General features: G+C 41.7%; 1 protein-coding gene across 14 annotated transcripts in view; it reads right to left on the bottom strand.

The window, feature by feature from the left end:
* MAP4 (microtubule associated protein 4) overlaps nucleotides 1–23,477 on the bottom strand; it is a 314,214-nt gene that overhangs the window by 26,465 nt on the left and 264,272 nt on the right. For 10 of the 14 annotated variants that reach the window (XM_075062117.1, XM_075062115.1, XM_075062111.1 and 7 more), the window contains 6 exons: nucleotides 11,100–11,200; nucleotides 9,775–9,987; nucleotides 7,157–7,334; nucleotides 3,328–3,387; nucleotides 2,847–3,172; nucleotides 259–387 (listed from right to left, as the gene is read on the bottom strand). In XM_075062117.1, the coding sequence (XP_074918218.1) occupies nucleotides 259–387; nucleotides 2,847–3,172; nucleotides 3,328–3,387; nucleotides 7,157–7,334; nucleotides 9,775–9,987; nucleotides 11,100–11,200 (1,007 nt within the window). The remainder of the gene's footprint in view (nucleotides 1–258; nucleotides 388–2,846; nucleotides 3,173–3,327; nucleotides 3,388–7,156; nucleotides 7,335–9,774; nucleotides 9,988–11,099; nucleotides 11,201–23,477) is intronic. The other 4 variants (XM_075062120.1, XM_075062122.1, XM_075062124.1 and 1 more) reach the window with 2 other exon arrangements.

Raw genomic sequence — 23,477 nt, 5'->3', positions numbered from 1 at the left:
GAGCACACCACTCAAGCAATGTGTTAAGTCAGGCCTTGAAAAAAACCATAAGTGAAGTCAGCAGAAATACTTCTGCCTGTATTTTACTGGCAGTGTCAGGATATACAGGAAAGGTGCAGAAAAGGTGTGCGTGGGGGGAGGAGGGAACAGTGACACTGACATGAGAAAGCGTAAAAGCTAAATAGAAGGGAAAGTGACTCAAATGGAAAAAAGTTTTCCTTTCATCTTTCAGGGATAAAAGACTGAAACAAAACTCACTTTCCCATTGGGCTGCTTTTGTGCCCCCTCTTTTGTTACAGTTGTTTTAGTAGTAGCCATTTTAGAGACCGCATTGGATTCAGACTTTCGCGCAGCACCGGCTGATTCTGGTTTTTTCTCTACTTTAGCCTAGATGGAGACAAATGGAGGATGATTTTAACCATGAGAATCAAAGTAAATGATGGAAGGAAATTATGGAATTCAAATCAATAACCAAGATAGATGCAGTGGACTGGAGAAGCCAGGGAGAACTTTTTATAAATCAACATGGTAAAATGGTGAGGCAAGAAGGAATCTCAAATCTAGAACTGGTAAAGCAGAAGGCTCGGTCTCACTCAGACAAGTGAAACTCTTGAAAGATCCCTTCATGCATCAGAATTTTAGCACTTCTTAGTGGGGTAGGTGGTCAAGGCTCTGTGGAAGAATTATGCCCAGCCTCGTACTAACTGAACAGTTGTGTCAGATTCTGTCCTGACCGCTGAGCCTATGCGACAGTTTTTTAGCTCCACAGGTCTACCTGGAGACTTCCTCCCACCTCTAAAAAGCTACTGCACTAGGCGTTCTGCTGGATGTGTCTGCACTGTATTTCCATTACTCATCTCCCTCACCACCCTAACTTGTCTCATGCTATAAATTATGCTGAGTACAGTGGTGAAGAAACATGACTATCCTATGTATTAAGATTTAGTTCATCTAGACTGGTGTAAAGGCAAAAAGTTATAGTTAGTTCAGCATAAGGATTTGCAATGTAGGAAAAACTCAGCATCAACCTGAGAGAAAACATTTTTCTGCTGATTTCTTACTTTTTAACCAATGCTCACCACAAAAGGTGAGTGCACATAAGGCTGAATTTTTTAAGACCAGGGCTTCTGCAGTAGCCCTGTACCCTGCTGAACCAAATAATAATACAGCAGTAAAACAGGCAACACTTCAAAGCTATTCTTCTTTTGGGAGTGTCCTAATAAGCAGAGAAGATTTTAAAAGCCCTGCAAGAAATACAATGATTCTCTTTGACATACAGTCTATGTTAACATACATTCTAACACACTGCTATTATGAAATGGAAATGATTCAGCAAAACAAGGGAGCACACTGTACAGACAATGCCCCTTGAACAGACAGCCCTGAAGTCTAGTCAGAAAGCTTCCCATGCCTCTGGAATTCTAGAACAGTCTACAAAATTAAAGGGAGCTTTAGAGCTCCTTTTGACCAGATTTCTGAAGGACTTCAATGGTGTTAGTGAACCTCCAATCTAGTCTTGACTTGCATTCAATTTGTGAGCATTCCTCCCCTGGTTCTCACTTCCAAGTCCTCCAGTCAGGTTTGGTTCATCCTCTTTGGAAGCTTCTCCCCTTGTGAATGCTGGCACAGCTTTCCCTAAACAGCCAGACATTCTCTGTCATTACTTAGATATTCACTTTTTGTGTACCCCAATGCATACTCATGGAAGCACTCTTTGGGCTTCTTGGCTCTGAGGAATAGGTCATGACCGCCTACAGGTATAACACGCTGGACTTTTAACAGTTTGGTGGCACCTTCTTTTTCAAGCAGGTGGCATACTACTGCCCTTAGGAATAGTGTAGTTTTCAGAGACTAGGGCTCCAATCAAAAAGTGCTTCACCTTGGTTACAGAGATCAGAATGGAAAATCTGTTTCAGGAGACCACTCCCCTGTATTAAAAGTAAGGGTGCTGCAGCTTGCTCCATTTTACACAAAGTAAAGCCCCTGGACTAAAGGCAGGTTGCCAATTCAATACTCCCAAACTTTGTCTGACTGAGTATCTGTTATATGATGTCTTATAATAGTTTCATGTTTCTGCATCTACACGATGTACAGGATGGAAATGTTAATGAGTGCCTTCTGATTAAAAATGAATACACATTAATCAGTCTAATGTCTGACCCTTACAAGGAACTCCACAGAATTATTCCAAGGCTTTTCTCATTCAGAGAATCACAGGGAAAAAATGAATTAGCACCTCTGTATTAAATGAGGGCCTCAAGCTATGTCCTACCCACTCCTTCAACCTGGGCATCTACTTTTTCTCAACCCATCTCCCTCTTCCTTAGTTATCTGTCTGTGGCCACCAGAGGGTGTCCTGAGAACAGCATATGCTGCCCAACTCCACCGCTGCTTGAAGCTTAACCCATACGGCACATTGCTCATGTCAACAGAGACAGTATGTCCTGGGACTTGCTCCTGAATCCAGATCTTCCACATAGTGGCACATTACTCTACTTGGTGTAAAATTCAGCGGTCCCAAATCCTCTTCTCAAACAGATACTCAATATAAATGAGCTCTGAACTTTCACATAAGCTAGTCTCCTGATCAGGAGTGTGGCTCTGTTTCTCCATATTAAAAAGAGTTGTGAAATTTTGTTCATATTCCACATACACTTTAAAAGGTTTCATGGAAGTATTTCCTCTATATGCTAACGGTGCTGCCTTGTGCACATGGGGAACCTAAAAAGGAGCTCTGCAGAGTCTGAATACAGGAAAGCTGGTGAGCAGAGTGACTGAAAGCGGTGAGGTCTACCAATAGCTCTTAAATGCATGAGTAGTCGTAAAAGCTGATTGAGGAGACTTACCCTTCCTCCACCAGGTTGGTGTTTAATGTTATCTGTTGATCCGATTTTGGATCGTATGTTCTTCAGATCAGGGGCAGAAACACTGCTGGTTGGGCGAGGCGGCTTGGGAACAGTGCTGGTTTTAAGTGGAGCTTTAACTGTTGATGGTTTTTTAGCTTCTGGAGTTGCACTTGATGCTGTGGTGGGTCTGGCTGCAGCTGGCTTGGGTTTGGGGCGGCTGGTGGCGACTCCAGGTGAGGCAAGAGTACCTGGGGTTGCAGCAGTAGGGGTAGTGGCGCTGCTCTTAGCAGAGTTTGCAGGCGCACTCTTTGGGCGGCTCAGGTCTGCTGCAATAATCATAGCAGAAAGGGAAGTTTGAGTAATATCCATCACATCAAGCAGACAAATACCCAACTGTAAAGATATGCAGTAACATGTTGATTGAACACATTTCTGAGGTCAGGTAGAGAAGCATTTAGATGCAGGAACTGAGGGACGTTACCTGATGGTGACTTCGCAGTGGTCTTCCTGGCATCTGCAGGTTTTGTTTCAGTCTTGATAGCTAAAGAGTACAAAAACAGTCAAGCTTTTCTGCACGTTTTCATTGTGAACAGATTCACTGGTGTTACTAGGAATGAAACCAACACACGGACCAACCCTTTGTGGCTGCTGCCATAGTTTCCATGAGTGACCAGACATTCTCCGTTGCTTCTTAGCTATCAGCTTCTTCTGTATCCCCAAAGCATACTTGTGAGATGCAAAAAAGGATAACTGTTACTCATTTTAGGGCTAGCCTTCTTCCTGCTATTTAGAGGGAAACATCAAAGTATCTCATAAAATCAGCTGCGTCCTTTGCCTCGGTGAACTTCCTCTCAGTATAAAAGCAGCTTCTTATTTCACAAGATAAGGTAAAATTCATGTCCTTCAGAGGGAGACTCGATCCCATAGAATAAAGTCTCAGGGAGGCTAGAGAATGTCATAAGATGGTTAGGCCTCAGCACGGTGGGTAAGGGTCGCTTTATTTTTACTTTTATTCATTTTTATATAATGGTTCTCTCACATCTCAGCAACTGCTTGCTAGTGACATTCAATTGATACCTTTAATGACTCCCCCTCTCTGCTTCTCTTAAATCAATTTGGGGCCTTCTCTCAACTGTCTTCATTTAATATCAAAGGCAAAAATGCATCTCTTGGCAAACTTGTCTATCTATAAACTTTGGCATCATCTCTAACCTGACGATAATTTTACCAGACAGTTTTCTGACACATGAAGGCACTGTACCCAATACAAGGTTATTATTTTGAACCTTACTATGAAGGACAAAACTGAATTATTCAAGAGACTGGAATTTGGTAGTTGCCAAGGGATCAGTGATCATGACCTGGTTACATTCAATGTAGGCAAGTAAAATACAGTCCCCAGCAATAATAAATATACTTGGTGCTTCAAAAGGGCGAATTCCCAAAAGCTGAGGAAACTTATGAGCCAAACTGATTGGGAAGAAAAATTTAGACAGAAAAAGGTAAATGAAGATTGGGAGTAATTAGATGGGCAAAACGCCACAATTCCCCAACCAAGATAGAGGACAACTTTGAATGACAGCCCATCCTGATTGTGGCAAATTGAAGTGAGCAATTAGAAACCAAAAAAACCCAAAGAAAAATATAGCGATCGATATAAATTAGAAGTTATGAAGTGCAGAGAATTACTAATGGACACTAAAGACATGAGGGAAATTCCATGGCTGGCAGGGCTAAGGCCAAGAAGGAGGAGGTGGCTCTTTTAATTTTGTTTTTGTTAATATCAGGAACAAATAAATACTAGCAATGGTGTAGGCCCATTACTAGATGTAGATGGTAACATTGTTAATAATGATGCAGAAAAGACAGAAGTGTTCAATAAATATTTCTGTTCTATATTTGGAAAGAAGTAGGATAATATATTCATATCACATGAATCACTTCCCAACCTATTAGAACTGAGGAGAATGTTAAATAAATCTGCTAAGGATGAATATTTTGAAATCAACAGGACTGGATAATTTAGAACCAAGAGTCCCAAAAAGTTGCCAAAGATCATCACTGGCCTGCAGATGTTCATTTTTCTTGGAGTACCATGGACATTCTAGAAGACTGGAAGAGTGTTAATGCTATGGAAATTTTTGAAAAGGGCCAGCGAGATGGCAGGGTAACTGTAGGTGGGTTAGTCCTGTCATCAATCCGAAGCAAAATAATGGAAAAGGTCATACAGGACTCCATAGGTAAAGAATTAAAGAACTGGAATATGATTAAATTCCAGTCAATATGGTTTAATGGAAAACAGATCTTATCAAACAAACCTGATTTCATTCTTTGATGAGATTGCAAGTTTGGTTGATAAAGGTAACTGCATGGATGCAGACAGACAGACTTTCATAAGGCTTTTGACATAGTATCACATGATATTCTGATTAAAAATGGGCACTATATAAAATCAATGAAACACAAATTCTATGAATTAAGAAGTGGCTAACTGAGGTCTCAGAAATTAGCTGTCAATGAGGAATCATCATCACTGAATGGGAGTGTTTCTAGTAGGGTTCCATGGGCCTGGCACAAGGCCTAGTGCTATTCAACATGTCCATCAGTGATCTGGAAGTAAATATAAAATCACTGCTGATAAAATTTGCAGATGACAGACTGGCACAGTAATAATGGATGAGGATCAGGAAGTCATACAGCACAATCTGGATTGTTTGGTAAGATGAGCACATTCAGACAAATGTGTTTTAAAATAGCCAAATGCAAAATTACCCATCTAGGAACAAGGCTTGCAGGCCATACCTACAGACTGAGGGACTCTGGGTTCTGAAAAGGATTTAGAGGTCATAGTGGAAAAGTAACACAATATATTCCCAGTGTGATGCTGTGGCAAAAAAAAAACAACTAATGTTATCCTTGGATGTATAAACAGAGGAGTGGTGAGTAGGGGTAGGGAGGTGATTTTACCACTGTATATGGCACTGGTGAGACTGACGTTGGAATGCTGCATCCAGTTCTGAATGGTGAAAAGTTGGAGGAGAGGGTGCAGAAAACAGCCACAAAAATCATTTGAGGGCTGGAGAAAATGCCTTACAGTGAGAGACTTAAAGAGCTCAATCTGTTTAGCATCTTAAGACGACTGAGAATTGACTTGATGACAGTCCCTTCACAGGGAGAAAATACCAGATACTAAAGGACTCTTTAATCTAGCAAGAAAGGCAGAGGCAGCAGCAATGGCTGGAAGCTGAAGCCAGACAATTCAATTAGAAATAAGGCACAATCTTTTTTTAACAGTGAGAGTGATTAAGCATTGGAACAAATCACAAAGAGGAATGAGGGGTTTCCCATTCCTTGATATCTTCAAATCAACACTGGGTGTCCTTGATTTAGCCAAGTACAAGTTACCGCTTCATTGAGTAAAGTGTAAAGAGGGTGAAATTCAGATGACCTGTGATATACACAGGCTTGGAAATATTAGATTCTTATCAGTAAATATTGATAAATGTCAATTTCATCCAAAACATTCAAACCAACAGAAAAATATTTCCATAGATAACAACAGAAATTTACAGATCGGCAAAATAAAAAAAATGCTGCTGGCGAACGCAGAGTTTGATTTAAGGGTATTTACTTGATTATTTTGACGTGATGTTGACAATTTGTGTTTTAGACTTTTATGAAAAGCTCTAACTTTTTGAACTTCAACATCTACTGTCAATAAATAATTTCATGACCCCCCTTATTGTCTGACTACCCCCTAATTTTCTGTGAAAATTTTAAATAGACAAAAATAAAAAATGCTTAAAAACAAAACGTTGATATCTATTGAAATGACAAAAAAATAAAAATCTCATTCTGACAAGTCTACATGTACAGGGGGTTAGAATGGATCATCTAATGGTCCCTTCTGGTCTCAGACTCTGAATTTATGAAACTTAAATTTTCTGTCCCTCTGTCTATGCATCTGCCTACCGCCATCTCTACACACCTATCATACTTCAAGTTCACACCTAGCACAGCTCAAGCAGCCTCACCATTTGTGGCCAAAAACGTGATAGTTTTATTTGCAACTGAAGAACTAGCCACTTTCTTTAATGGCAGCCTAAATGGGACAAACTTCTGGAGCTAGAGAAGTGCAAGCACAGAATTTGCTCACTATTGCCTCAGTTCAAACAGTCAGGGGTGCTATGAGCTGCAAGAGGTGGCTACATTTCTGTGAATTAATCCAAATACTAATATTTTCCAACAGAAGCTAGAACCAGTTTAGAAAGAAAGGGCGCTCGTCCTGAGCTCAGCAGGGCAATGCTTACACGTTGGCCTTTTGGGTGGGGAAGTAGCAGTGTTTCTCGGACCGGAGGGTGTTGTAACTGGAGACGCTGCAGTTGTCCTGGGCGTGGCAGGGCTGACCTTTACAGCAGCTCGAGGTGTTGTAGCAGACAGTGGCTTTGAAAGTGAGGTCCGTTTGTCTGGGCTCTTCGCATCTGTTACCTGGTAACAAAAGGCTACACTGAACCGATGGCCCATTTACAAACAGTACTCTCAAGATGTAGCTGAAAGAGAACTTGGAAAGTGCTGAAGCACAGTTGTTTGGATTCCTAAATACGTAAGCTAGTCCCTGCTAAGAAAAGTTCTGTTACATGGAAAATTCTAAAACAAATTCCCTGTAGTACATGAAAACCTGTTGCTGACTATACTTAGTGAAGGACACATGGCACAGAGAGGTTGGTGCACCCTAAAATTCGTTATTCAGTATCTGGGAAGCTCCACTAGATTCCCGAGCTGACAGGGGTAGTCCATTTGTAGACTTGCACAAAGTATTTATTTTCAGCTCCATTGTGTTTTTCAGTCATTATTTCCCTAGCATCATGTCACTCACTAATGTCTGGGAGAGGAAGCTATTTAATTACAGGCCAAAATGCTTTCCAGGCTAAAAAGGCATTTGGCAGATCATCTGGAACACAACTGATCAACCAATTTACGAACAACTGACCCATCAGGAAAATGGACAGTGGTTCATTCCTTCCTGGAAAACTAAAGAGATGGGACGATTTGACTGCAACATCAACAGAAATTGGAAATAATTCAGAAGTGGTTATTTGGGGAAGGGGGCGCAGGGAAGTTACACAATATTAGGTAATAACTCAGAATTTCTGCGGTATTATGGTTTACCTAAAATCAATTTTTAAAAGTTTTATAGATTTATGATTAATGATAATTTTAGAAAACTATGGAAGGAGGAAATGAAAGTGGGATTACCTACCCCAAAAATCAGTATTTCCATCAAAATATATATTGGCTTTGTTCAGACAGACAAAGACACACATATTTGCCCTTTTGAAACTACCTGTGTAGGGGACACTCAAACACAATCCTTTAGCTCTGTGTTTGATGGTAAAGGCCTTAAACACACTGATGAATGTAAAGATTTACAGCTGAAATTTATTTTAACATTCCTTTGCAGTTTTTGTACTACTGCATGAGAATATACACATTACGTTGTTATAAACAAAAATGTCTTGCTTCAAATCGGATGTTAATGTAAATACCTAGATGTAATAGTTGATTAAATTTAAACATCTAGAGATGATACAGTGGGAGGTGAAGTAAACGGTTTTAATTTTCTACCTGAGTGAGGAGCAGAAAGTCCATTAGATTTTTAAATTGCTCCAATTTAATAATCTATGATATATTTTTTCAAGTTCTTGTTTGCAATTGTATTTGTATTTTGTCAGTGTCCCTTTAAAAGTCTGGTGTTCTACAAATACCAAATACGCACTGCACAACCCACTTACAGGTCAGAATCAGCACGGGGGACACTGAAGACAGGCATTCAGTTCTCTAAATTGAGCGCTTATACCCTTCTTTAGCTCCAGATATGATGCTTTAGAGTTGACTGGCACGTGAATGACTGTGGAATTACAAACTGCAAGCATTTACTGGGCAGATCAATTAATAAGTCGTTATCTAATGGCATCCATCACCATGGTATCTGGGCACTATCGAAATTACATAAAGTGACCCAATCCGCAAACGCCATTAGGGTATGCATATGTGGGGTGGGGAGGTTATTCCTGCTGCTTATCTCAAGGGGAGTGTTGGTAGGTCATTCTTCAGGGTATTATTTGGGAAGACATTGGAGAAGATTTCACAGAGCTATTTATGAATGGAAGCATCTCTATTCGGTCACCTCGTCTATATCCCTGCTTTGTGTCACGATTGATATTACCTAAAACGGGTGATTAGTCTGTGTCTTGAAGACATCCAATGATGACAGATTTCCATAAACTGCTTTGGCAGGTTCTTCCAGTCTCTTATTAATATTTATGACGACTTTTCCCTACCATAACTTAAACCCAGTTGTTCTTGTAATAGTCTCTGCTTTGCCTTGTTAGACTGTAGCTATCCAGTACTCTTAACCGTTCCCCTTCCCACATCCTAGTGGTCTTACTTACCTTCTGTTTTACCAGTTTTCTTGTTGAGTTATTTGGTCTAGCTCTTTTTATAGAACGTGGAGCTGAACATTAACATGAAGTTCCCAATTCAATCACATTAATTCAACAGTTCTCTGAAGTGTATATTGCAGAACAAAGAAGGTTACAGGCTTTTGTTTTAAATTTAAAAAAATAAAGTATTTTCTTGAGCACCTTTTAGTAGTTCATGAAAATAACTACCAAAACCCAGAGGAAAGTTTCAACGCTCTCCTGCTCGTCCTACTCCTCAGTGCCAAAATACATATTCTGCTCAGATCCATGGAGGCAGAATCTTGTGTCCATACAGATCTGATAGCAAGATCAGGCTTTAATCTTATTGTTCCATTGTTGTCTCTAGAACGATGCTACCCTTTGATTCCTATCAGATAAAATAGTTATCTGGACTTTGATCTACAAGCCTTGGAGCTTCAATGTGCAAGTGAAATATTCTCTCTTACCTTTGGTTTAGTGTCTTTAGGAGTTAAAGTGGAGGGACGTGTAGTACTGGTGGCTGAGCGTTTGGGAGTAGTGGCCGAAGTAGGACCTGCAGTAGGGCTGGTGGGTTTTTTGTTTTGGCCAGGTGTGGCAGAAGCTGGCCGCTTGGGGCTTGTACTGGACAGTGGCTTGGTTTTCGTTGCTGCAGGTTTTGCTGATGGTGTGGATACTGAAGGCTTTACATTTTTTCAAAAAGCAACATCCAATGTAAACACAAACACAGACAAAAAGAAAAAAAACAGCGCATTGTAAACAAAAATGTTAAGCCACAAGGAACATAAAATGCTATTTAGAGGAAACAAAAACATTAAACATCCTGTTTTCTGAGCATAACAAAAGAAAGCCCTGGAGCTGGCATATAACATTGACAGGAAGTAATGTAGTACCTGTTTTACAGATGGGGAACAACAACACTGGGACCAGGATTTTGCAATTAAATTCAATGGGACCAGAATTTGGCCCAGAGACAACGAAGGCCCCAGAAGGGAGTCAGTGGTGGAGCTGCAATTAATACTTGGAGTTCCTGACATTTAGTCCTATGCTCAATGAATGGGACATTTCTGTCTAATTGTACCTTTATAATGCAGTGCAAGATCGAAATCTTAATCTAACCTAAATCAATGACAAATTCCCACTGCCTGCAATGTGACCTGGATTCAGCCATAGGTATCAACTCTTAATAAAAATTGGAGCTTAGTTGTTCAGAGTCTATTCCTTTGAATTTTTCAGGTGACAATGTGAAAGAGTAAAACCATGGCATTCACAGAGGAAGAGATTACAGTTTGGGTTCAAAACTTCAGTAAGAGTTCTGGTTCAGACGGCTGACTGCTGCCATCTCTTTGGTATAGAGACCAACTGTTTGTACAGTACTAAGCAGACTACAGCCCCAGGTGCTGATGGGGACCCGTGGAAGCTACTGAAATACAAATAAACTAATAATAATGAAACTATCAAGTGGATCAAAATATCAGTATTCTTGAAATGTCATTATGAAAATTTATTGTTCTCCCACCATGGACAATGCTTAATGTACTATTTTTTATTTAAGTTGAGCATAAATTTGTTGGGCTAACTCTAGTTTCAATTAGATTTACTGAAGGCTGATTTGTTTGTAACTTTACAATTGAATTACATTGTTTGGTGTTCAAACGAAATACTTCCCAGAAGCCACTTGCTCAGAAAACAGAACTGTAACACCACAGCTTAAGAAGCAGGGAGTAAAGCAGGCAGAGGAAGCCAAACCCACAGAGCTGGGTATAAAAAAGCCATGAAATAATGGCACACCTACCTTGCTCTTCTTCTCAGGGCTTGGAGGAAGCTCTTTGTTTGGGGGTGCTGTGATGTCACTTCCCGTCACAACCTCCACCAGTTTTATCTCTTCTGGTTTTGCTAACCAAAAGAAGAAGACGCCCATGTATATTTAAACTTCATTTAAATTCATTTGTTTTAAAAATGCCACTATGGCGGCACTGGAAGACAAAATGCACAAAGATCAGCTTAGGTTATATGACGGCTGCTGCTGGAAAGGCTCTTGGGAGTTGGAATGCCCTTCATGAGCCTTTCCATAGATCACAAACTTCCCAGATACCCAAATGGTTTAACTAGAGAAACAGCTGACCCAACGAGCCATTATTAACGTGTAGAAAAACTCTTTTTAGGATCTATAGGAAAACTCGTTGTCTAATAAGTTGTACCTAAAAACTGTTAGGTATATAGTTTGCTTATTTACTTGGACCAATTTCAGCTCAGAGTATAAAATCCCAAAATATAAAACTGCTTTTATGCTGTCCCTGTTTTATACTCACACCAGTGATATAGCTGGTACTTTTCTCTGACTTTAGTTTCTCTTACGTCACACCATATGGCAATTCCCCACATCCAAATTTTACACTCTGAATAAGGGAGATTCCCAGCAGCCAAAGTAATTTGACTGTTATAGCAGTAGAGGTTAAAAAGGTAAAGTAGAGATGTGGCAATTATGTTTAGACATAAAATAAACGGTACAGAAATGTATTAGTATAGAAATTGTTAGATGTATCATGCTTCGGCACTGAATGTTTCACAGCACAAAAAGCTTTAATTTATGAGTTACAAAGTCAAGGGATGCCAGGATTTTGACTGCAATTTCTAATTTTCTTCACTGTTCTTCTTCCAAGAAAAGATGTCATATAATTTTGATGGCTGGGAATTTAATTTACTGACTCTCACAAAAAAGTAAGGCTATAGTTATATTAAATGTGTCCCTGTTCACTTCCAAAAAAATTATCTGAAAACACTGTCCAAACACCAGTAAAAGACAAATCCCCTGGAAAAAAAAACCCAAGCAAAACCCTTTAAATAGCAACCTAATGATATTTCTCTTCCCAAATCTTTTAATTTGGCACAAAATAGAAAAGCACTTGAAGATCTAAAGTGGAGTAATTGTAACAGAAAATTGCAATTTGCACCCTGCAATACATTAAAAAAAAAAAAGTAACATTTGCTTCACCATCACCAGAGTTTTACAATATCAGAACTATAAGCAGAGTCTGCTACACTATGAACTGATTTACTGTTGCGCTTTCAGTGGTATCTGAACTCTATGAACCAAGTGGCCCACAAAACCCTTCACAAGTTTACTCAGTTTCCCTTGTCATCTGGAGAGTAAGATGCAGAATCTTTGTATTTCTAAACATAAGAACATAAAGGTATTTCTAAAAGAAGAACATCCATTATGCAACAGATTGTTGTGTTGTACTACCATGGTAAGGGTCTACTGGAACAGATATGTGGTAAGCTGAACAATGAAAAGATCCCTTCCCAAGGTCCTCAAAAAATTGCTGTGTACATTTCATATTTTCTGGCTTGCACATTTCACAGAGGCAAAGCCTTAAATACAGACTCTCAGAGCTAGCTTTGCTCAACCAAAGCATGTTTAGTTTCTTACCTGCCTTTGTGTACTTGGTGTTGCTCCATAATGCTTAATGTTTTCTCCCCCTATATTAATCACAAGAGGCTTTTTTTCTTGCATTATATTCGTCCTTTCTCCTTTTCCTGAGCTCCAAACTACATTAAAAGTTACAGAGCTGCAGTCTCTTTTCTAAACACAAAAATCTTTCCATAGGAAAACTAGCACTGAAACTGATGGGGGTATTTCTTATTGTAGGTCTGAGGCCAGAATCATTGACTAGCTCACGTTCTAACAGTCAGAGCCCAATTATTTTTGGTAACTAATCTAAACTGGCCCATACACACATGTAACTTCTACTGAAGTTCAATAAACCATTATATTTTTCCCTTAGTTTGTCAACCTTAACTGTAGCAACAGCATATGAAATCATCATTGTCAGCAATTCCGGGATCTGAGCAGCATATTTCTGACCATTAGTTGTTTGAGGCAAAGTCTCTCTACAGGCATTAATTCTGCCTTGAAACTTGGGTCTTGAGAGTTTTATTTATCAGTTCAAATTTGCACAAAATTATAATAGTCTTATATAAAAACGTACATTTCTAGCTTCCTATTGGCCTCTGTGGTACCACAGATCCCAAGGTGACTCTCCACCAATTAGCAATTGCCTTCAGGTAATATCAGCTGCTTATCATTTCAGCTAATTCAGCAGCAACAACAAACCTCTTCTTTGATGATAATGTTTGAACATTCCATGTATATAATGTGAAGCTGTTTATTCAGGCACAGGCTGTGTCACCCAGTTGAATTCTATTCAGATGTACTCTTGATTAGTTTCTTACTACCTTCTGAGTACAAAAGTAATGCAATGAAATTCCCTTTCTTTTGCAGACAGCAGCGTAGTCCATACCCATGGAAGTTAGCAGTGGATACTCTAAATGAATTTCACTCCAACCAAGGCATAATCAGAGTGAAAATTCTGAGACAATGGTGTTAAGGTTCTAAAAACTTAACAATAACTTAAGGGAAAGAAAATCTTAACAGAACACTGAAGTTTTAAAAAAAAATCATGCCACCTAGGACAGCCTGGATATTTTAAGATGATACAGCTACACTGCATCATCAAGGTGATGGCGCTACATAGGGGGATGTTACTGTTACATTATGAATTAGAAGGTGATTTGTGTAGATAGCCGTTAGTTACCTTCTTATATATGCCAGGCTGGTGGGGTGCAGCAGCAATTTCCGACCACAAAGGGCCAACCAAGAAAACAGCATATGTGCAGGTGTCTCCTTTCCCATTATAAATTCAGATGGGAAAGGGGGGAGGGCAGGGGGGGGGGTGTTGGCAGGGCCTCAAGGGACATTAGATGGGCATTTTTGTTTTACATTCTCTTTCTTTCATTTAATTAACCAGCCAACATGCTCATCAGTACATTTGCCTTCGTTCATCATTTAATTACTAGGCTGCTCTCTTTTCAAACATGAAGCACAGCATTGCCTGGGAAGATTTGCTAGTTACAGGGAATATTAGGACAAGCTGCCAAATCTTAATCATATTTGTTCATTAGTCTGTAGGAACCATTGAGGAGACCTTTCAGTTTGCTAGCTTCTCCAGTCACAGCAGTTAACCTACCAAAAGGTATTTCAAGGACATTTTTGTTAAAGCTACAATGAAGTCTATTGCTACACTCTCCTGAGTAGAATTCTTTCTTTGTCTACTCCAGCTCTTGCTTCTCACTGAGTTTGCTGATGGTGAAACAACTCAGCTCAGCTGATCCAGCACAGAGAATCCAATGAATCCCTTTGGGGAAAAATGAGAAGGGAATTTGAAGGAGAAAGAAAAAGGACATTCCACATAATGACTCATATAATGCTGGGATCAATTGTACTGGCCACACTCTTACTCCATGCAATCACACCAATGGGAATAGCCAATAGGATACTATAACTATTCTTCCTTTTCCCAAAACGAGCCATTCATTAATCCAAACATAAATAAGCTTGGACATGATCAAACTTTTATTACATTTCAATTTAAGATAGTACAATCTGCCCCTGCCTCTCAGACTTTCCAGTAAATGAACTTTCCTATTGGAGAGAACTTCTTCAAACTATATTGACTTGAGACATCAAAGCAATTACGGAAATCCAAAATAATTTAACACCGCATCTCTAACTGCAATGCAGTCTTTACAAAAGCCTTGAACGTAAATCAAACCCAAAGGAAAGTTGTAATATTAAATAATTGGTGCATAATATTAGCATTAATGGGCACATTCAAGCGTGCATTAAAAAACTCTCTGTAAACACCGTTTCAGAGTTCAGGAGCTGCTGCTGATCACAGGTTTGGCTGGTAGTGCCACCTGTTACTAAAGTTGCCCACTTTCCATTATAAGACCCTGTTTTCAGTTGCTTATAAAACTGCCAAATGAACCATCTGGGCTGATATTTTATGTTCTGGGTTTCTGCCTCAGGCTTTTCATTTCAGCCAAACTGGTTCAGCCATTTCTGAGAACGAAGCTAGGGAAAAGGGGAAGTTACCTTGTGCAGTAATGATGGTTCTTCGAGATGTGTCCCCCGATGGGTGCTCCACGACCCACCCTCCTCCCCTCTACTTCGCAGTTCTGGTCAAGGACTTTGTGGTAGAGAAGGAACTGAGGGGGGTTCGCCCACGCAGCACTGGTTAGCCTCGTGGCAGAGCAGGAGGGCAGGGACAGTGCATGTGCAGGCCAAACAGACACTGCTACCAAAGTTCTCCAATCAGCAGCACAGGGATGCAAATGCACCTACACTGGAGCACCCATAGGGACACTACTTGAAAAAGAAATACATTTTACCCATGTTAAAAAATTCTGGCAACCCTTTGAAAACCTCTAGCGCCCACGTGCTTTGGGGTAGGGACTTGAAATTTGGCAGAAGTAGTCTTTTGCCAACCCAGTGCACATCTGCCCAAATTTAGCCAAGTTATAAGCCTTTGGAAAAAATCGCAGTTCACACATGATCAGTTGAAACTTTGATTTTAGCAGCTAAAATTTCAGAAGATTCTGTCCTCAATGAGCATGCTCAAACCTCTCACAGCTCCTAGTGCTGACCTGATTGCACATGTGCCATCCCCACTGAGCAGGCTCTTCAGCCCACAGCTTAAGAGTCAAAGCCAGTCTTTCCCTGTAATGGTTGCTCCCAGCAGTTCCAAGCCAGGACCGGGTTGGGCACTGGAACTGAACAGGGAGCCTGTTTCTCCAGTGCTCTCAGTGACCTCTCTTCTGCTATTCAGGCAATGTGGAAGAACCACCACCAGATCTGAATGCAGGAGGTCAGGAATAGATTGGGACACAAGGTCTGGAGGGAGGTTGAGAAAGGAGACTTTGGTCAGTTTGGAACTGCGGTGAGGTAAGGCTCACCTGACTTTGAAGTGTGTGTGTGTGGGCGGGGGTGGGGGGGTGGTGGAGAGAAGGATAAAGCCAAGAGGGAAGAAAGGACATGATAAAAGGGAGAGACATTTGCCATGCTCTCTCTCTCTACGCCCGTCTACAGACACCACACCAAGAGACTGAAGCACTGATCAAAGTGGAGAGCCTGGCTGAAGAGCAACCAGCCAGCCTGTGGTGAGAAGCACCTAAGTTTGTAAGGGCACTGAAAGCGTTAAGATCAGCTTAGAATGCATTTTGCTTTTATTTCATTTGACTAAATTTGACTTGTTATGCTTTGACTTATAATCACTTAAAATCTATCTTTACAGTTAATAAATTTGTTTGTTTATTCTACCTGAAGCAGTGGATTTGGTTTGAAGTTTGTCAGAGGTTCCCCTTGGGATAACAAGCCTGGTACATATCAATTTCTTTGTTAAATTGATGAACTCATATAAGCCTGTAGCATCCAGCAGGCATAATTGGACACTGCAAGATGGAGGTTCCTCAGGTTGTGTCTGGGACCAGAGATATTGGCTAGTGTCATTCGCTTGCACAGTCCAAGCAGCTTACATGCCAGAGGCTGTGCATGAACAACCCAGGAGCGGGGGTTCTCACAGCACAGCAGGGTAAGGCTGGCTCCCAGAGTCAAGGACTGGAGTGGCCTAGCAGATCACTTGTCCAGATAACACCAGAGGAGAACATCACACCAACACTGCTGGCGAACAATGTGGGCGTGTGGCAGGGTGCTGCTGCAAACACACCTAATTGGCCCCTGCCATGCCAGCCCCAATCAAGGGGGATAGATTAGGGCTGGTTGAAAAGCCTTATGTCTGCCAGTCTGATAGGCCAAGAACTACAAAGGCTGGGAAGGAGCTAGAAGGAGCAGGGGCAGCCAGAGAGAGATGGGTCAGAGAGGGAGGGAGGTGGAAGCCCTCTAACTGGTTACTGACTCAGCCTGTGGTAGGGAAGAAACCTGTAAGAATTGTATATAGTTTGACACCAGTGGTGGGAAAACACATAAAGAATAAAGGGCACAAGTGTTGCGCAGAGCTGAAGTCTCCCTGGACTTATTTGGGAGGGCAACCAGGCTGGCTGTGCACCCCATGACATGTGGAGGCTTGTCCAGGATCCTTTTGTGCCAGAGCTATAGTTTGGTGACCCCGGGATGGAGGGAACCCTGCAGTGGCAGACTCAGCAGCAGGAGGAGATGCAGAAGATGCTGCAGGTCTTCCAGCAATCTCACCAGATGGAGAGAGAGGCTCTACTCGCCTGGTAGGCCGAGCAGCAGAGGACTGTACAGAACTTTATTAAGGAGCAGGAGAGGGTGCAGCAACAACTCCTGCAGAAACTGGTGAGTTCCTGGGGGGGGGGGGGGAGGGGGAGATGGCACCCACACTAAAGGGTTGGGCCTTTGTAAAAAGGGCCTTGCCCTGAGGACTACCCCAATGCCTTCCTCTGCATCTTTGAGCGAGTGGCCGTAGGCACCAGATGAGACAGGGCAACCTGGGCCCTACTGCTAGCCTCATATTTAGGTGGGGAGGCACAGGCTCCATATATGGCCCTGACTGATGCATAAGCCAGGGAGTATGACACCATGAAGGTGGCTGTCTTAGACCGGGTGAGGCTTTCATCCGAGAAATATCAACAGACATTTCAGTTGGCCAGGTGGACAGGGGCGTGCGGCTCGGGCCGTCACCCAGGAATTGATGGACTGGGCCACCCGATGATTGCGGCCCGACACCCAAATGGTGGGGCAGATCATGGACCAGGTGATACTGGAGCAGTTTGCGCAGGGCCTCCCAGAGAACATGCGAGTCTGGGTCTGGCAACACCAGCAGTCAAGCTGATGGAGGAATATGCATTGGGAGAAAGAGGGGAAGTAACCCAAAGCATGGGAGTGAGACCCCTACATGGGTGGACCCCAGTGAGAGGGAAGACACAGTTTTCTATTTTAAAAACCCATGAAATTTGTGTGTACGCGTACACACACATTCACAAACTATGTTAAAAGAACATCAAGGTTGCAAAAATCAAGCACTCATAAATTTTGAAATTCCCCAAGCTCACCATCCTGCAAATTTTTAGGGCTGAGTTTTAGGATAAAGGGCAATTAGAGCACCAGCCAATATGACCATGGAACCATAGGCTATGACCAGTTAAAGAAATTTTAAGATGTCAGTTAATGACTGGAAATCTCCTGGTGAAAAAGGGCACTTTCCTTCCACTGATATTCAACTGGCCTCCTCTAAAGATCAGATTTCTCTAATCCAGCTAGACTTCCAGTACCAAACCATGTGTGACCTCCATTATCAGGTAAGAATGAACATTTAAGGTAGAACCAAAAGCATACAGCAGTTAATCTCGCTGCTCCCTACATGTCTCTCTTCATTCTGAGCCTAGCAATCCAAGGCACATAACCTCCCCATTCCATGATGGTAGCAAGAACCTGGCTGCTGATTCCATATAAGGTTGACAATCTTGGCTATGGCTGAAGCCTAAATAAGAGCTTTCAGCATGCAGAGGGGTAACTGAATTGCTCAGCAGGGCAACATGAGGATGTCAAAGTGGACGATGGGGTAGATCAGTTGATAAATTGCCCTGTTCAGTTCATTCCCTCAGAACCATCTGGTACCAGCCACTGTCAGAAAACCGGATAATGGGCTAGGTGGATCATTTGTCTGATCTAGTATGGCCATTTTTATACTCAGTCAGGGAATTTTTTGAGTTGGCACCACCACCATTTCCCTGAATAACCCAGTAGCAATACTGCTTTCCACTAATAAAGACACCATTGCAGGCACATGTGCTGAACATGGAGACAAAGTGTCAGTTTCTAAACTTAAAATTGTTCGCTCTAAATGAGATAATACATACTTAACAGGACTACTGCGGGCATTAAGCAGTCAGAGTTTGTATAGCGTACTGGAAACACAAGGCATTGTGTAAGTGCTAACTATGGGTATGTCTACACTACGGGATTATTCCAATTTTACATAAACTGGTTTTGTAAAACAGATTGTATAAAGACGAGTGCACGCGGCCACACTAAGCACATTAATTCGGTGTGCATCCATGTACCGAGGCTAGCGTCAATTTCCGGAGTGTTGCACTGTGGGTAGCTATCCCGTAGCTATCCCATAGTTCCCGCAGTCTCCCCCGCCCATTGGAATTCTGGGTTGAGATCCCAATGCAAAAATAGTGTCGCGGGTGATTCTGGGTAAACATCGTCACTTCCTCCGTAAAAGCAATGGCAGACAATCATTTCGCGTCCTTTTTCCCTGGATTGCCTGCAGATGACATGAGCATGGCAAGATGGAAGCCATTTTGCCTTTTGTCACTTTCACCGTATGTGTACTGGATGCTGCTGACAGACGCGGGACTGCAGTGCTACACAGTAGCATTCATTTGCCTTTGCAAGGTAACAGACGGTTACCATCCCTATTGCACACCATCTGCCATGCCACTGTAAACTGGCGAAGAGATGATGGTTATCAGTTGTTCTGTACATCTGCTGCTGTCATCAGTGCTCTGGCTGGTCTCGCTGAGGTTGGCCGGGGCACATGGACAAAAATGGGATAATAACTCCCTGGGTCATTCCCTTCTTATGTTTGGCCTAAAATAGAGTCAGTCCCGCCTAGAATATGGGGCAAGTGTACTAGAGAATCAGAGAGCACAGCCCTCCTGTTCAAGAAGCGCCAAGAGATTCCGCAGAAATGATGAGCTGCATGTCATTTTAGGATACCCCTGCAACACCCCATCCATTGCTTCCCCCTCCTCCCCACCCTCCTGGGCTATCCGTGGCAGGGTCACCCCATTTGTGGATGAGTAAATTAGAATGCAGGAATAAGGAACACTGAGTTTTTTAGTGAGATAATATAGGAGGGAAGAGCTCCAGCTGCTATGATTGTCCAGGCAGGACATTAAAGGGGTGGCGGGGGAGAAAGCCCAGCTCCCGGCTGCTATGATTAGTCCAGGCAGTACAGAATCTTTTCTTTAGACATGAAGGGGGGGCTGATTTCAGAGCTCCATGCTTGGCCAAACAAGAATGAAATTCAAAAGTTCGGAGGGCTTTTCCTGTTCTACCTGGCCAGTGCCATCCGAGTTCAGATTGCTTTAGAACGGTCACAATTGGTGCACTGTGCGGATAACCCGGTAGGCCATACCATCGATTTGGCGCCACAACACCCTAATCTGACCATAGCAATACCGATTTTTCGCGCTAACTCCTCTCATTGGGAGAGTACAGAAAATTGGTTTAAAGAGCCCTTTAATATCGATATAAAAGGGCCTCGTTGTGCGGACAGGTGCAGGGTTAAATTGGTTTAACGCTGTTAAATTCGGTTTAAACGCGTAGTGTAGACCAGGCCTATGATGGTCACTCAACAGGATGGGGTAGTTAAATAGTTACAAATGCTTTCAAGACTAGTTTTATCCAAAAAGGAACTGATTTAAAACAATGAATAACCTGACACATAACTAAGATTGAATAGATCATTTACTGTTTATGGAAGTGTTACTCTGTTTAAAGTCTCAAATATTTATTACTATCTCAAAGCTACATTGGGAACTGAATGCAGAAAGATGTCTGCACTGTAAATGAGTAATTATATATCTTCTTGAAGTCTGGTAATGTGACCAAGGACATGAACTGAATGATCAAATCAAGTTTCTCCCAACTTGAAGGGACACTAAGGAAACACTCTCTCACACAAATGTATTTCTAAAATCAAAAGGGAACTGAGCATCTTGCATCCAGGAAACAAGGGAGAGAGCAAAAGGAATTTTCCATTTCCAGCATGACCTGAAGGAAGAATGACATGGAAATATTCTTAATCACATCAGCAGATCTCAATAAAGTTATTAAAGCTTTGTAAGCATTATCCCCGCCCCCGTTTTTTAATAGGTGCAGAAATGGAGGCACAGAGAGGTTGTGACTTGGCCTAGGACACCCGTGAGTCACAGAATATCAGGGTTGGAAGGGACCTCAGGAGGTCATCTGTCCAATCCCCTGCTCAAAGCAGGACCAATTCCCAACTAAATCATCCCAGCCAGGGCTTTGTCAAGCCTGACCTTAAAATCCTCTAAGGAAGGAGATTCCACCACCTCCCCAGGTAACCCATTCCAGTGCTTCACCACCCTCCAGCGTGGAATACAGATCTCCAAACTTCCAAGCCCCTACTACAATCCATTTGATGAGAACAATTCTCTCATGGAAGATAGCATCCTTGAAAAAGCTACAATGGACACACACTGTGCTTGAATAGCTTTACAGTTTATATTCTCTTCTCTTTCCTAATCATAGTTTTAATGATAGGCATGTTATAGAAGTACACTGACAGACATGTATCTAGATTGTGTCACTGCTTTGCTGTAATACATTTTATAGATCTAAAAAGTAGTTTAGAAGATAAAGTAGTTTAAATATTGTGCACCAGCTGGTGCACTGAAGAAAAAACACTATCAAAGTTCATTCTAAGGCCAAGAGGAACACCACATGAAAAATATATCTGCATCTTAAAAGTCTCAAAGCAGGGAATTGTATTTACAACTACAATTCTTAAGCCTCTGGGGACATCTGGCTGAATTAAAATAGTGAGCACACGCTTGGAAACTGGGGTGGAGATGGAAGATAGGAATGATTATATGCAGCATGTTTGAAAAAAGGTCTTGATAAGGTGAGGTCTTATTTCCAATATATTTTTCTTTAAAACTTTATAAAAACTCTAAGTGTATCAAAATATTTGGGAATAGCAGTTCATTAATACTTAAATCCCTGTCCTCCTACTCATCTCCAGGGAGTCACTGACTTCAGTTTTATGCAAATGATTTATTTCATCTGCCTGGCACCTACTGGCTGATTATGTTTGAATCATTAATGTGCCTCAAAATGGAGGCATAGCCGTATTCAAATATGCTTGTGAATGAGGCTATGCACACAACTCTGTATGCTTCCCAGCAAGGGATACTTAGCAAGCTAAACTGAACTGAAACATCTTTGACTGAAATAGCTCCATAATTCTCAAAATGGATTTTCTGTTGATGGCTCTAATCCTTGAAAATACAAGATTAAGCAATAAGGGAATGATCATCCTTACTCTCCTTCTTAATCTAAAATACAACCAAACAGCCTTTGAAACAAAATGTAGATGTTTTAAACAATGTATATCCCCCCAAAAAAGCTGCTGCACCAGAACAGCAAAAATTAACACCACTTAAACCTTTTCTTTGTCTAAGACTCTTAAGACAAAGTTTATCTACAAATATAACACATCTCAATTTAAGCAGAGGTACAATCCTCACCCCTCTCCTTTCCAAAAAAAAGGTTAAAGAAAATTTAAGTCTCTTTGACCCAAATACAGAATCACGAAGTATTTTATCTGGCAGAAAATGTAACTTAATCAGCCCGTACATGTTCACTTAATATCAAGTATTGAGAACATCCAATGTATACCTCTCTGCCTGAATTCTGTGCATTTAGGCTCATTTATTGAAGCTCTGTACTTCACCCAAGCAAGAAAAAGCAGGAGGAACTGGAGGGGTGAGGGTGGGGGGAACTTGGCTCAATGTCCATTAGCAACTATGAAATCCAACTATCATGAGCACTGTAGAAAAATACATGCTATTTTCCAAACTCAGCCTTATGCTCACAAGCCTGATAAGATAAACTTCTATATTTAGAGATAAATAACAAATATACTTTACTGAATCACACTGTTTTGCACTTGAAATTTCAAACTAGGGTATGAACAGGACTGGCTAAACCACTGATGTATCTCGCTTGTTGTGACACAGTAGGGAGCAGGATGGATTGACTGGGGAATGTTGTCTAGTTTTACTGGGACTGTCTGCATTAGGGATGGGATATAAGGGGATGACATTATTTGAGGGACAATATTTGAGCCTGTAACCTGAGCCAGGAAGGGGAGTGGGGCCAGGTGACACCTTTGCCCGGGAAACTGCACAAAGGGAGAGAAGGAGCCGGGGGGGAGGAGAGTGAGTCGGCTGGAGGGGGTTTTTCAGTTTTGGGCTGGCTGGGAAGATGCAGGGAACCCTGAGTCTGGGGTCTAAACTCCTTGCCCTCCAGAGGGACCTGGCTGAGGGGTCCTGGTTGTATCTACAAGCCCTGCTTGGGACTGTGTTCCTGTCATCTAATAAACCTTTTGTTTTACTGGCTGGCTGAGAGTCACAGTGAATCACAGGAAGTGAGGGTGCAGGGCCCTGACTCCCTCCACACTCCATGACACTTGTCAATTCTTCCTTCCTACTAATGATAATGAAACTCAAAGTTACACAACTTTACAGACTGTTAAATGGCCAGCAATTAGGTGAGAGGGTCACAAGACGGACTATATCTAGTTACATGCGA

This window comes from Chelonoidis abingdonii, chromosome 2 (genome assembly GCF_003597395.2).
Source record: "Chelonoidis abingdonii isolate Lonesome George chromosome 2, CheloAbing_2.0, whole genome shotgun sequence".
Taxonomy (NCBI): Eukaryota; Metazoa; Chordata; order Testudines; family Testudinidae; genus Chelonoidis; species Chelonoidis abingdonii.
This window is presented reverse-complemented; position numbering and strand designations above follow the sequence as displayed.